A 13,887-nucleotide genomic window follows, 5' to 3' on the forward strand; every position below is an offset into this window, starting at 1 on the left:
AACAAATTATAACTTGCAAAAATTTGGGGTGAAATTTTAATTGTAAAGCTACAATGTAAGAGAAAAAAAGGAAAGAAAACTACTGTTCAAAACTAGTTTATGGCAAAATTGAAGTTATGTTTCATTTGAAGTATACAGTTGACTCTCTGTTAAATGACTTTCAAGGGACCACAAAAAAATCATCCTTAAGTAGAAATCGTCCTTAAATAGAATGCTTTTGAAACTACAGTGGACCATCTGGGACCGTGAAAATCCGTCTTTAAATAGAGAAAGTCGTTAAATAGAGCGTCATTAAACAGAGAGCCAAGTGTATTTACTTACATGAAAACTGTTGATCTAACACCTTAGTACTGAAACCATTATCGATTTCAAAAAAATGTTTTCTGTTTTGCATTTTTTTATAATTTTACTTCGGCTTCATTTCACCAATCTTTTGTTTTTCTAATTTGACTCTTAATGAAAAGCTTTAAATACATTCATTGAATGCTCATTAATTATAAGCTACTTCCTGCATTTAAGTTATTTCAACAATTTTTTCAGTATGCCTTTAAAAATATTCTGTGTCTATATTTTGAAAACGGACATAATGGGGTGAAAAAGTTGCAAATGGTTGCAATTATTTGCGGTAAATTGGGTCCTGTAAGGTTTGGGTTTTAGTAATGTTTACGGAATGGAATATTATCACAGATGGGGATAGTTGCTGTTTAAGAATGTTTTAATATAATACAAGGCTGTTCAACTGGCGACCTGCGGGCCGCATGCAGCCCGTCAACACATATTGCGCGGCCTGCACAATATGTTGACATTCTTACCCTTGTAAAGAAGGCGGGTTGGCCTCAATTTCCTATTAAAATATAAGCAAATTGTTTTATAATCCTTCTGTTTCATTGTTTTATAATAAATAATTCAACTATTAATTGTTATTGTATAAGAGGTAAGAGGTTATTGTTCAACTTTTTCAAACTGCAGCCCGCCAGGTGATCAGTAACTGGAATTCTGTCCCATGAGCTCTTTGCTGTTTTATAGCCCTGATATAATACAAACTCTCTCTCCAAAGATTCTACTTGGGAAGGAAAAATGATAATGTAGAAAAAATGTAACAACCCAATAAAATTGAGAAAAAAAGTATTTTTCTTAAATCTTAGGCTCCCCTGCCCATTTCCAGCTAGTTGACACCTTATGATCCCCCTTAAAAATGTTTCTAGCTACATCCTTGTAGAAATCAAATATTCTTTGAGCATGAACATAACGAATAAGATCATCTAATTAAATCAATGAACAAAAATTTGTTACTTCACGCACTTAGATGGATATTCATGATAATGTCATTTAATTTACCTTCATGCCTGTTTTCTACAGTAGGACATGAGGTTTTGTGTCTCTGAGATTTTGTCATTCTGACTTTTAGTTCCTGTATTGACAAGTCACAAATCCCTCCAGAGTTTAGAAGGTTTATTAAAACGAAATTTATTACCAATACTGCAACAATTTTAATTTTACTAGAGGAAGAAACTACAAGTTTTTTTCACAAATGTTCAACATATGAATCTTTAGTGATGTGGCCGATATGAAGTCTAAAGTCCAATTCTTGTTTCACTTGCTGTAACATGTCACAATCATTGGCAGCAAATGTGGTTGGGATCCTTTAGCTTAAATATTGTAAGTCATGTGGCATAGGGGGCAGGAACACAATCTTTGCTATAACCCCATAAAAAAATCACATGGAGGTATGTTAGATGATGGAGGGGTACACCCATCCTGTCATAAAATGAATGACCATTGATCAGGACGTGTTACAACTGATGAAACAAGAATTAGACGACACACTCTGTATTTAGTTGCATATCATAAAAATGAAATGTGTAGAAATTTTATGCATATTGTTGAAGTTATTATTATTATTATTATTTTTTTTTTTTGCAGTCTCAGCAATCTACTTATTATTTATGTTCCTAGATTTCAAGATAGTTACCTTTCTAAATAAATATTTTTATGTATGTTAGCTACTTTTTGTAGGTTGAAACCTAAAGATATGATGGAATAATGGTTTCTATAGCAAGTATTCTGATTTGATACTGCAAATATTGTTTTTATTTATTTATTTATTTTTTATAGATATGGGATCCATTTTTAGGCTCCTGCATAAAGCAGTTAGAACCAACTAAAGGTAGTCCTATAACTGTTTTAACTGCTATGCCTGCTCCAAGTATGACATTCCTTGCTGCAACAACAAATTCTACAGTAAAGTAAGATGTGTCATCGTATTTTTTCCCCTTTGATTTTTAACTGTTTAATTTACGGCATAGTATTTCTATATAAGTTTATTTTACCTGATGTTCTAATGAATCAAGTGTACTGATATCCCCCAAAGTGAAAACCTTCAAAACTAAAAATTACATTCTGTAGGATGAAAAAAATATATCAGGAAAAGGCTATCTGTATCAAAAAGGTAATGGTTGGCCATAAGCACGTGCAGCATTGTTCTTTTTAATGATCCATGTCAAAGGATCATTCGTTTTTTAACTTGTATATTGAATTCGTTCATTAAAAAAACTGCAGGTGATCTTTCGTTAAGAATTACTCAAATACAATGAAAATGTTTCCTGGATTAGTAGTATTTGTTTAAGGTAATACACAACTTAAATTATCTAAACGTGTAAGAAAATTTGCTAATAAAAATTTAATCAAAAAATATTTGTTTAGATTGAGATGTACAAAACATCATTACAATATTCCAAACTCCAAACCATTCACTATTCAAAGAAACGGCTCTTCATTTTTTAAGATATCATTTGTGCACTGTTCATTTCAAGGAGTCTATCTTTTATGGGGCTGTCCAAATGTTAATATTATATAAATGATGTCACACTTTTTTCAACATTTTTGACCCCTCCCCTCATCGTTCAAAGTGTCACACTTCACCTTACCCTTGCTCTCATTGTCATTGTCACGCTAGTTTTCATAAGCATATTTTTATTTAAAAAAATTTATGATGTCTCACTTCTTGTGTTCCCCTTGTCACAAACTCACAACTTCACCAACCCCCCTTCCCCCTAAAAGTGAAATCATTTGTAGACAACCTCTATATCCGTTCATTCATGAACGACACATCCCTGTTCGACCGAGACTTACAGCAGAATGCTAGTACTGTGTTATCACTCAATGAGTGAAAGCGTCTGGTGTACCCGACACATCCGTGACTGCAAGGACCATTGATAAGTGACTCGGAGAAGAGAGCCTAAGTATACAGAAGCTACTGATTTTCCTGCGCTATGAGCCTGTATTAATACCATGGCTTTATGCTACAAAGTTGGGCTTCATTGATCTATTTGCTTCTTATGATTTAACATTCACAGGTACATTTACAGTGGTTCCAGACTTATTTAACATAGAATTTCATGCACTCGAAAAGAATGGTATTCAGCAAAGAATCCTTTTGTATTGCACTCCTATGACCAAGAAAGACCTGTCTGAAGACACCCATGGGATACTTGCCTAACTGCCATCTGCCACACAGCTCTACAGCCAGATATAATGCCATTTTATTTGATAGCTAGACTCATAGTTGTTACCATGACATCTTTATAAGACAGCAGTTCAGTGAGAATATATTCGCCTCATTATTTTTCTTTTATGAGCATTCTTCTACTGATGCTTAATCCTTTTGTAGTATAGATCTCTTACCAATGGTGCACATTTGAGCTTTGATGAGTAGACATCTTTGAATGTCCATAGAATGTACCAATATAATTCTCTAATTGTTCAGTGTATAGTAATCATTTCTATTGTAGGTCATCTTCCAGCTCTAAGAATTGGTGCCTAACTTGGAAACAACTTGCTATTTATACAAGAGTGCATCTAGGCAATATTGTTTTCCTTTTTTTCAGCTTCATTTCTAGAATAGAGCATTCAAATCTTATAATACTGCTGGCCGGGGTTTTGAACACATACTTGACAAAAAATTATTTTTCTCCCATTCACCTATCTACCTCTTGGTGAAGCATTCTTTATGTTAGAGAGAATGCATTGAAAACATTTTTGACATAAACCTTTATGGCAGAAGATCGTGAGACATTCAGGCCAAATGATGAAGCTGAAAATTTAGTGGAAATAGACATTACAGAGGCATGAAAAGAGGATTTGTCTCTGCTGTCACATTCTGTCAGTGCAGAAAAAGTTATCTCTTGTTATAAAACTAATGTCCCAACAAAACTTTCCCAATTAATTTGTTTTGACTCTCCAGAAGTGTTAAAAATTGGGCTTTTTTTCTGAAAAAATTATTATGAAGTTCAAAATGTACTCAAAGGTATCGTGTAATCAGTATTAATGTTAAGCACAAATGAATCAGATTGATAGATAACTTTTATCATTTGGGTAAAATTTCATAAAAACATTTCGTACAATGATGAAATATTCAGTATTTTTCAAAAATCATATTTTTTCTGAAATTTGAACCAATTATATAAATTAATTCAGCTTATTATGTGGCAAAGAATAGACTTGTAGCAAAAGGATAGCAATTTTTCACAGATGTAGTTTTTTATCTAATGATATTTACAAAAGCCTTAGCTTACATCTTTTAAAAGTATTCTTTGTGAAAACTCCATTTATCAGTTTCATCAAAGATATTTTACTAGAGGATAGATTTTATATTTAGGGACAATCCTACATTGATGGGTGTCTGTATGCATAACTTTAATTTGTGAACATCCAAAAATAAAAGTGAAGTGTCTAGTAGCAAAATTCAAGTGCAATGTAATAAATTTATTGAAAAAAAGTTAAAAACATCTGCGCCATAAATGAGTAAAAGGAATAATAAGAAAACAAATTAAAAAAATTAATACACACAAACACAAAACAGTTTTTATTCTGTGGGGCAAAATTTCAGTATTAATTTGCACATCATATGACTTGGTGTATTGAAACATTGAAGAATGTTTTGCAGCAAAGCTAATGGTTTGTCATTAAGTTGCATCTCATTTTATTTGTCAATAAAGTAGAAAAATAAAATAAAAATTATTTATTTTAATGTGTGCTTAAAACAGAAACATATTTATTCTCCCTTGACTCAACACATTTACTAGCCTGTCTGTCCTTCATATGCAGAACAATATATTAGATTAAATGCCTGATTATATCTTCACTTTTTAAGGCCTGTCTATTTATAATTTCTTACTGTTTGATTTCAGATTTCTAGATGCTCGGACATGTCGATATATGCATGAATTCAAGGTTAGTGTAGGAACTACTGGATTGATTCGTTGCTTAGCTGTTAGTCCAAATGGCAATTGGTTAGCTGTTGGACATTCTACTGGCATGATTTCTGTTCTTGATGTCAGAACTGGTCTTCTTTTTGGTACATGGATTGGTCATGAAGGAGAAATTTTGCAAGTAGGATTGTTTGTTTCAGGTTTTTTTTAATGAATTATTATTATTATTATTAATTTTCTTTTCTGAAACTTCTAGTACATTATATCCTTTTGGTTGAAAAATTATTTTTGAAAAAATTGATTTTTCTTTGATATCACATTCTGCAAGAAACCAACTTTAATTTTTCATTTATTGACCCTTTCTTAAAATGCATGCATTTTTCTTTGCCCCTTAAATAGCCAGAGAAAGCATCGAAAGCAAAAAAGATCTAACAAAAACAGTTCCAAACAAAAGTATTAAAATTACAGTAAAAATAGGGGTCAGACCCAAAAAAAAAAAAGTTTAAAACCAGTTGCAAATTGTTTACTACTATCCCAATAAGAACAGGCAAAAGGTCATACCCCATTGTGCGTCAGGTTTCAGAATGGGGGCGTCTAAAAATTGCTATTTTGGGTATTTTTTCGGAATTTTTAGAGTGCATTACGAACAGAATATTAGGTCATACTAAATGTAAACGAATTAAATTAAAGGTGTTTATCCCCCAAGAGGTATTCCTCTTGGGGACACAACCCACCTATACTACAGAGCCCCCCTCTCCCTGAAAAGCAAAGCAGTACCCCCAAACCCCCCTCCTTACATTTCAAATGAAAATATTATTTTTCAAAGTTATAAATTTAGAAATCAAGTGTGTCCATCCTCCAAGAGCGATGGCGCACCTCCTCCCAAAGCTACAGTAGCCCGTCCTCAAAATAAAATAATGCCTCCCCCCCCCCCTTTCCAATTCAAGTAGAAGCATTATTTCATCAAAAATGCATTATATCAGGACTGTCCACCACACAAGAAGTGACTCATTTCTCAAAACAAAATAATATGCTAAAATGTTAACCCCCCCCCCGGTAGCACATTTGATTAAGTGTTCAGAAAAATTACGCTGAACTGTTTTTCCCCCTTATACTATATTGCTTTTTTGCAGTATTTAAAATCAAAATTTTTAGTTTATGTTATATACATGCATGCCTCAAATATGTCATCAGATTGAGATTAACTCTCTGTCAGAACTGGAGTTTTCAAATGATTTCTCCTAAGCTTGTAACAAAAAGTGTTTGTTATTAAGATCTTTTTTGATATCTAGGTAATCGGCAAAATCATTATTGATTCAGCTATGTCTAACACAGTTTGTGCACTTAGTTGAGTACTTCAGTTCACTTTCAAACATTCATTATCCAATGAATCCCTCAGAGCAAACACAAGACATGTGGCACAGAAAGTGTTCTAGAGCAGAAGTTTTGGCTGTTGTAATAGGACGCAGATGATATTTCTGTGGTGCTTTCTCCTTCTTTGTACCAATCAAAAATAACTCTAGCTTTTCCATATTTACAAGTGACACACACACTGCATTGCTGGCATATTTCCTTGAAGCGTGCAGATCATTACAGAAAAAAAAACATGATGGAGATGTTATCTTCTATCTATAACGTATATGACACCAGCTGCTTATTTTGTGATGGTGGATGAATCTTTTGCTTCAGGTAATAACACTTAAACGATGCAGGATTTCTTTCCTTACGAAAACAGATTCATCGAATACTGATGGAAGATCAGCGCTTAACTCATACTGGAAGTGTTTAGCAATTTGTTGTTCCATCCTTACTGTACGTACCATTCAGTGTAAAGGATGATTTGGGTTTGCACATCTTTACAGATAGTAACTACTCTCATAACAGAAGCTAGAGACTTAACTGCATACTTACTTTACAAAGAAATGCCACTAAATATTTCGGTTTCAATATCCTTTTATGTTATTACCCCAACATTAAATGTTTTATCTTAATTCACCTTATTATTAGCAACAGAACAGTATTAGCGAGCAATACCACTACCAATTTAAGCCAATATCCGTAGAAAGAAAAGAAACTTCTGGCAGTTTTAGAAACGGATTGTGCTCTCCAATCTGGGAGATAAAAAGGTGTAAATATTTAGCATTCTTCTGTTGTACTGCTCATTCCTCCCATCAAGACTAGTTCTATCGTTGAATCACTACAGGTTCTGGACCACCAAAATTTGTCACCGCGTTGGATCGTTGAGTAGAATGATGCAACACCTTTATCGAAATTTTTTATCGCAAAATTTAATCAAAAGTTTCAGGCAGTGTTGCAAGTATATGTGTGCGTATTTATCATAATTCACATAACAAGCTGCATAAATGGGAGGCAGCTTGGTGTTTGGAAACGAGAAACCCCATGGACTGACAGGGTGCAGAATTGCCAATTGTCTAACTATTGGTGACTTCGGTTTATCCTCCTTACTGTGATGGCAGTTGAAGATTGTAGAAAAGTTGGAGTATATATATATATATATTGTTTCAAATTCTGAGAATAGCGATTATTTTTGTGATTAATTTGTTGTAATCTAGCTAAATTTGGTGTTTATTAAATTATCTTTCATCTAGAATTATTGTAGTTACTTAACCTGTAAATAGTTTCTTGTAATGAATATACAGCCCCTGTAAATTCAACTAAAGTATACGGTCCCCCTATTTTTCATTGATAAAATTCGTGAATGAATTTTAAAAAAAGAAAATCGAGAAGCATTTCAAATTTTGTGGAAACTTCTCTTTTGAGGTCTATAAATAGCAGTGCTGCATGATAAAAAGTTAGTCTTGAGTTAGTTTTTGCTTCTGAATCCTGTCAGGGGTACGCTGGAGAGCTTGTATTAGCTCTGTTTTGCGAAACCTTTTGAGCTGTATTTTTGCATGTTTGGATGTAAATACGTGCGTAACCATTGAGTTTACGGTGTTAATTGATATACGCTTAATTGCTGATGATTGATTTAGCAGTTGTAAATAAACTCCAGTCATAACTAAATTGGCTACTGAGGTTGCTTAGATCATTTTAGGATGAGCCTTCTGACATTACTAGATCACTGTAGCATTTTGTACTTCAGAAAAGTTTAAAATCGGAAAAATATTTTCGTGAACTACACTGCAATTATTGATCCTGGAATGCAAATTATAGGGTCACCCCTCCCCCCTCCCAAAGTGATGGTGCACCCTCAAGTGTTACGGAGAACCCATCCAGAATAAAAACTCTCAAAAAAGAGAAATATATCCCTTAAAAATTCCAATGAAGCAATCTGCGCCTAGAAACCCCCTTCCTCCCCCCGCCCGTGCACCCCGGTTAATTAGCCTTTTTTTCTGTTAGAGTTTATTTTTTTACTTTTAAAGAGTGGTTTCTGCAATTTTTGAGTAATTTTTTTCAGTCATAGAAATTATTATTTTTAAAAAAGAGGATTATTTGGTCCCCACCCCTTTCCTCCCAAACCAGACGCGCAAAATGCTGGGACTTTTTACCCTCTCTTGCTGGTAGGGTACGAAGTTATTTGCAACAGGTTTAAACTTCTTTTTTGTGTGTGATGTTTGGGTTTGGCCATTTTTGGCTTAATCTTACTGTACTATAAGAGTGTATCTAGAATGAAAGTTGAATTTGGTTTATCCATCCAGTAGAAATGATTTCATGAGCATCTGATTTGTTCAAAGATGTTATTATAACAGATTTTCTGTAAAAGAGGATTAGTAACAATAAATATAAGTGACAAAGTTAAGATTGTTAGTTTGAAACTTTTCCTTCTTCCTTGTTTTGTAAAATTCAATTAAAACTAAATGAGTAGTTTGAAAGCCTATTGCAGTGTTCTTTTTTGCTAAAATAAGCTGATTTTTATTTAAAAAAAACTTAAGGGAACTAATGAAAAAAGTTTGCCACTGTACGGTTCACTTCTTGAAGTTTTTGCGCTTAGAAAGGCGGTGGCTAGTTAAAAGTTGGCTATTCCATAAAAATGATTCTTTTTTCCTTCAAATTCATCATTATTGACATTTTTGAAGTACTTGCTAAAAATATTTGTACTATTTGCATAACCTTATGGAGAGTTTAGTGCATTCAATTTGTGCAATAGTTTTCTTTTTTTTGCCTGCTTTCCTTTAAAAAGATGAAATGAAAGGATAAACAAATGAAACATAGTGAAAAGTATTGAAAATATATAAAAACATGCAATTTTTTTTTTTTTTTTTACTGAAAAATATCATTGAATAAGTGTCACATAGCATGAATAAATTAATATTAATTTGATAATAGATCAATCAAAATTTTGAAAATAGAACTTTTACACAAAGAAAAAATTTGGTGTTGGTGTTAGCTACAAATTTGGGAATGTCACAGACTGCAAGAAAGAGGTAGCATTAAAACACCACGGACATACAAACCTGTCAAGTTTGAAAATCTCTCTAAAATGCCAAAATGTTTGAAGTATTGCTTAAAATAATTAATAATATTATTCTGACCACACTATTTCTATGTTAGTAAATGGTGTTATGACAGTTTATGGTACTTTCAAAGCCTGGAACCAAAGTAGCTGAAGGAGATTTAAAAGTATTTACTATCTTGCAATTGACAGCATTCAAGCAAACATTTTTTTTTCTAGTGGCATTAAATGAAAAACTTTTATCAATCCACAAGAATAATTTTTATTGCAATTAATACACTGACAAGGATTAGCCTAGCAGGACCCACAACTACTCTTGTTTTTATTGAATAAATATTGTACTTCATCATTGTTTTTTTTATTAATCATTACTAATAAAACAATTTTATGTATATTTAATATAAAAATGTAAGATATTGGCGAAAAATATATATTTCATTTTATTTTAATTCTGACTCTTCAATAAAATTCTCATGCTTGTTTTTCTCTTTTTTTTTAGCTTAAAGCTTTTAATAATCGATACTTTCTTGCATCATCTCTTGATCATTCTTTAACTGTTTGGAAATTTGAAGATACTCAGGCAAAGTGTAACCTCAAAGGTATGACCATATAGAACTTTTTTGATGCCGAGGTATTCAATTTATATATACTTTATCAAGTTACATTAATTGATCTTTAGTAAGGCTCTTACTGGATGTGTAAACATGCCAACTGCAATACATCTCATAGTTATTGAAGATTGTATAGTAGGGGATCAGAGCGTAGTGATAACAGCTGAATCGAAGTAGTCTGTTATACTTAAATTTTAATCCTGAGAAGTAGGGTGAAAATTCCTTCTTTTTTTATTGTTTTATTTAATGCTATTTGAACTATTTGTATGAGTTTCCATCCTCATATTGACAGTTGTTATGCTTGGATAAATGTTGGTACAAATGAATCGATTATTTCAGAAAAGGCATAAGTCCAATGAATGCAACTTTTCAGGCATCAATAAAAAGTGATTATTTCATTCAGAAGTAAACTAAATTGTACGAAAATTTTTATGACTAATCTAGCCACAAGTAGGATCATTGCCTCACCTTAAATTACATTTCATTTTGTCACTGAAATTAATTAAAAAAATTTTTTAATTTGAACTTATGCCCGTTTTGTAATAAATATCCCTAAAGACTAGTTTACAGTGAGGAAAATGTAAATCAAGTGAAACAGATTTGCTTGAAACTGATTTATGATAATAAAAAATAATATTACAAATTGACAAATATAATTAGTGAAGTCCGTATTCATAAATTCATCATCTTAAGAAAATACATCATGTATTTTCTTCTTCCTCTCGTCTTGTTTTAGTGAAATAATAAAGTCTGGTGTTAAAAAAAAAAGCTAACAGAGATAAAAAGCAAAAGTTTTACATGTATATAAAACTATATTCATATTCATAAAATACATCCTAAATGGAAATTTTTTTTCTATCCTTCTCTTGTCTAGTTTTGTGTACCAAGTTCGATGTACATATTAGTATAACTATGTTCAAAATTGCACTGAATAATCATCTTGATATTTGTTATTTCTTTCAACAATATGAAAATTTTCCCTTTATACTCAATATTGGCAAAGATAGTTCAGCTGACAAGCGTTACTTTGCCATATTCTCTTGAAAACCATCTATAAAATAGCTAGCCTGAAACTGTTCCTTTGATGTTGAATCGAATATTTAAGCATCATGAATGTTGATAATTGAGAACATTTGCTGCCCAGTAGAATCTTTTTCCAAAATCTCAATTTGAGAGATAAGTCCTCTTAAAAAATGAAGGATACCTGTTTAAGCAGTTACAGATTTCACTGTTTTCAACAAATTTGATGGTGAATCTTGATATAATTTCAGGATTTCACTTACAGACTTGCCAACTTTTACGGATGTCACAAGTTTTTTATTTCTTTAATGGTAAAATCCTGTTGTATGTGGTCAGCAAAATTTTTTGCAGTTGGTCAGTGTACATTGGGGATTATTGAAAAAATTTACTTTGCAGTTTCTGTATGAACATTAACCCTAAAATTGCAAAATAGCATGTTTTCGCAATTTAATCAATTAAAAATGAATGACATGTATTTTGCTCTTTTTGTTAAACATATTTTAAAGTATTATACAGATATTACAAGGATTTGCTAATTCTCTTTTCATTGAAGAATTGAACTTAGAACTTAAACTGTCAAACAGCGGAAGATGTGCTTTAATGAGCTTTCAGCTTTAATGATATTTTTGGGCTTCAGGTCTGTTATAACTATTCAAGACTGATAATCCTTAAGTGGGATGCAATTGCAGTCCTCGGATGCCATAATGAACTGTGTAGTAATTGCTTGTAAGGTAAAATTGCTATTTTATTTGTTACCCTGAGAAAACTAACAAATAACTTATTGCAACAATCAAATATCTTTTCCTCATACTGAATATATCTTCCCAAAATATTTTATATACATTCTAAATCTTTTATTAAAGAAATATCAAATAGTTCCATATATGTTCACAATTTCTCAGTGTTAGGATTAATACCTTAAATGACAAGTTATCTCTACTTTTACTATTGAGTGTAATCATAAAGATAAATCTTTTCTTATTCCTACCATTAACAGCACTAAAAGTATCTACAAACTTTATGTTGACTTACTTCGATAAATTAATTTGAAACATAGTTAATCAAACTGCAGAATGTGCTAATAAGGGAAGGAAACAATTATTTTGAAATTTATGTAACAACATCTCAATGTTATGTATATTTTGTCCTTATTCCAAGACATGTTTGGTAGAATTTGATATGAATAAAAAATTATACTTTAGTATTTTCCTTTATGTTTCAATGTTGACTTATCAGAATATAAATTCTAAACAAAATTAAATATTTTTTATTGTAATAAAATCAAATTACCGAATTCAACGCTGAAAATAGCATTAATAGACATCAGTCTTATCCATTCCAAACATCAAAGAGCGAAAGTGATAGATTTCATCTATTTGAATGGATCAGACAAAGAACCATTCAATATGTCATAGACAAATTGAAATGGTTCAATTTCAAAGCATACTACTGAAACCACTTCAAAGGTACACTTGCATTCAGCTGAAAGCATCACTTGGATTGTGATTCCGGAACTTGAAGGTGAAATATATATACATCTCGTGTATATTTGTAGGCATTTGCGATTGTTAACCAGAAATAGCTTTCTTGACTGGGACCAGTGTAGCTTGGGCTAGTGTCTCTTGTTGGGCTACACTTTTGTACTATGCATATTACATGAGACTGCATGCATTTTACACATTCTAATTTGATTGCTGATGTAGTATTTCTACATTTACATATGAATCATACTTCTACATTTACATATGAATCATATTTCTACAGAAATGCAATAAGCTATTGATTCATGCAATTTTTACATAAAAAGTTTGGATATTTTTTTTTAATAATATGTATCTCTTAGAATATCATACAAGCTGTTGTAATTCTTTTTCTTTTAATGTTGTGAACATTATGTTCTAAACTTTTATGTTCTAAATTTCTAAGGGCCAATGGAACCTGTGACAAGCTTATGTTTTTATGGAAATGAGGTAATTTCTGGAACAACTGGGAATCGAATTGGTTTGCATACATCTGTTGACAAAAAGGTAAGGTAGTGATTGTTTTCATGATGTATTTGAATCAGTGAAACACATACTCACAACAAATATAGATTCGTTTAGTCTGCTAAATGGCTAAATGTTCTTTGAAGCATTGAATATAAAAGCAGTTCTTACTAGCTTCCTTTATTGGTTACAGGCATGTTTTGAATTTTAATGAGTAGAAGAAAAGTATTAGTAGGACAAATAAACTTAACTATTTTGAATCTAAAAAGTTGCCCTAATGGTGTTCTTCTCACCAATTTATGTACAGTAAACTCCCAATTATCTGCTGAATAGGGTGGCACGGTAACCGCTGAAAAGTGAAAACCGTGGATAATCCGAATAATAGGTAAAAAGCGATACTTAGTGTATTCCATAGCCTAAAAAATATTAACAACACTCTCACATACATTTAAATTATAACTTAAAACTTGCTACATTGCATTTATTAACATTGAATATGAAAAATGTATGTAAAATCTAAAATCAAACAATAACACCATCATAAGTTTTAAAAAAATTGTGAAAAAACCCCTGGATAATCTGACCGCCGATAATCGGGAGTTTTGTGTATTTCTCATGTGTTTCCTTGTCATTGAAAATGTTAAAAA

At 31.8% G+C, this 13,887-nt stretch overlaps 1 protein-coding gene across 1 annotated transcript in view; it reads left to right on the plus strand.

Annotated features, from left to right (window-relative positions):
- Window positions 1–13,887, plus strand: part of LOC129231111 (WD repeat-containing protein 81-like) — a 110,163-nt gene that overhangs the window by 94,877 nt on the left and 1,399 nt on the right. The window contains 4 exon segments of the mRNA XM_054865358.1: window positions 2,116–2,246; window positions 5,190–5,391; window positions 10,124–10,223; window positions 13,182–13,282. Of these exon segments, the coding sequence (XP_054721333.1) occupies window positions 2,116–2,246; window positions 5,190–5,391; window positions 10,124–10,223; window positions 13,182–13,282 (534 nt within the window).

Source organism: Uloborus diversus, chromosome 10 (genome assembly GCF_026930045.1).
Source record: "Uloborus diversus isolate 005 chromosome 10, Udiv.v.3.1, whole genome shotgun sequence".
Classification (NCBI taxonomy): Eukaryota; Metazoa; Arthropoda; class Arachnida; order Araneae; family Uloboridae; genus Uloborus; species Uloborus diversus.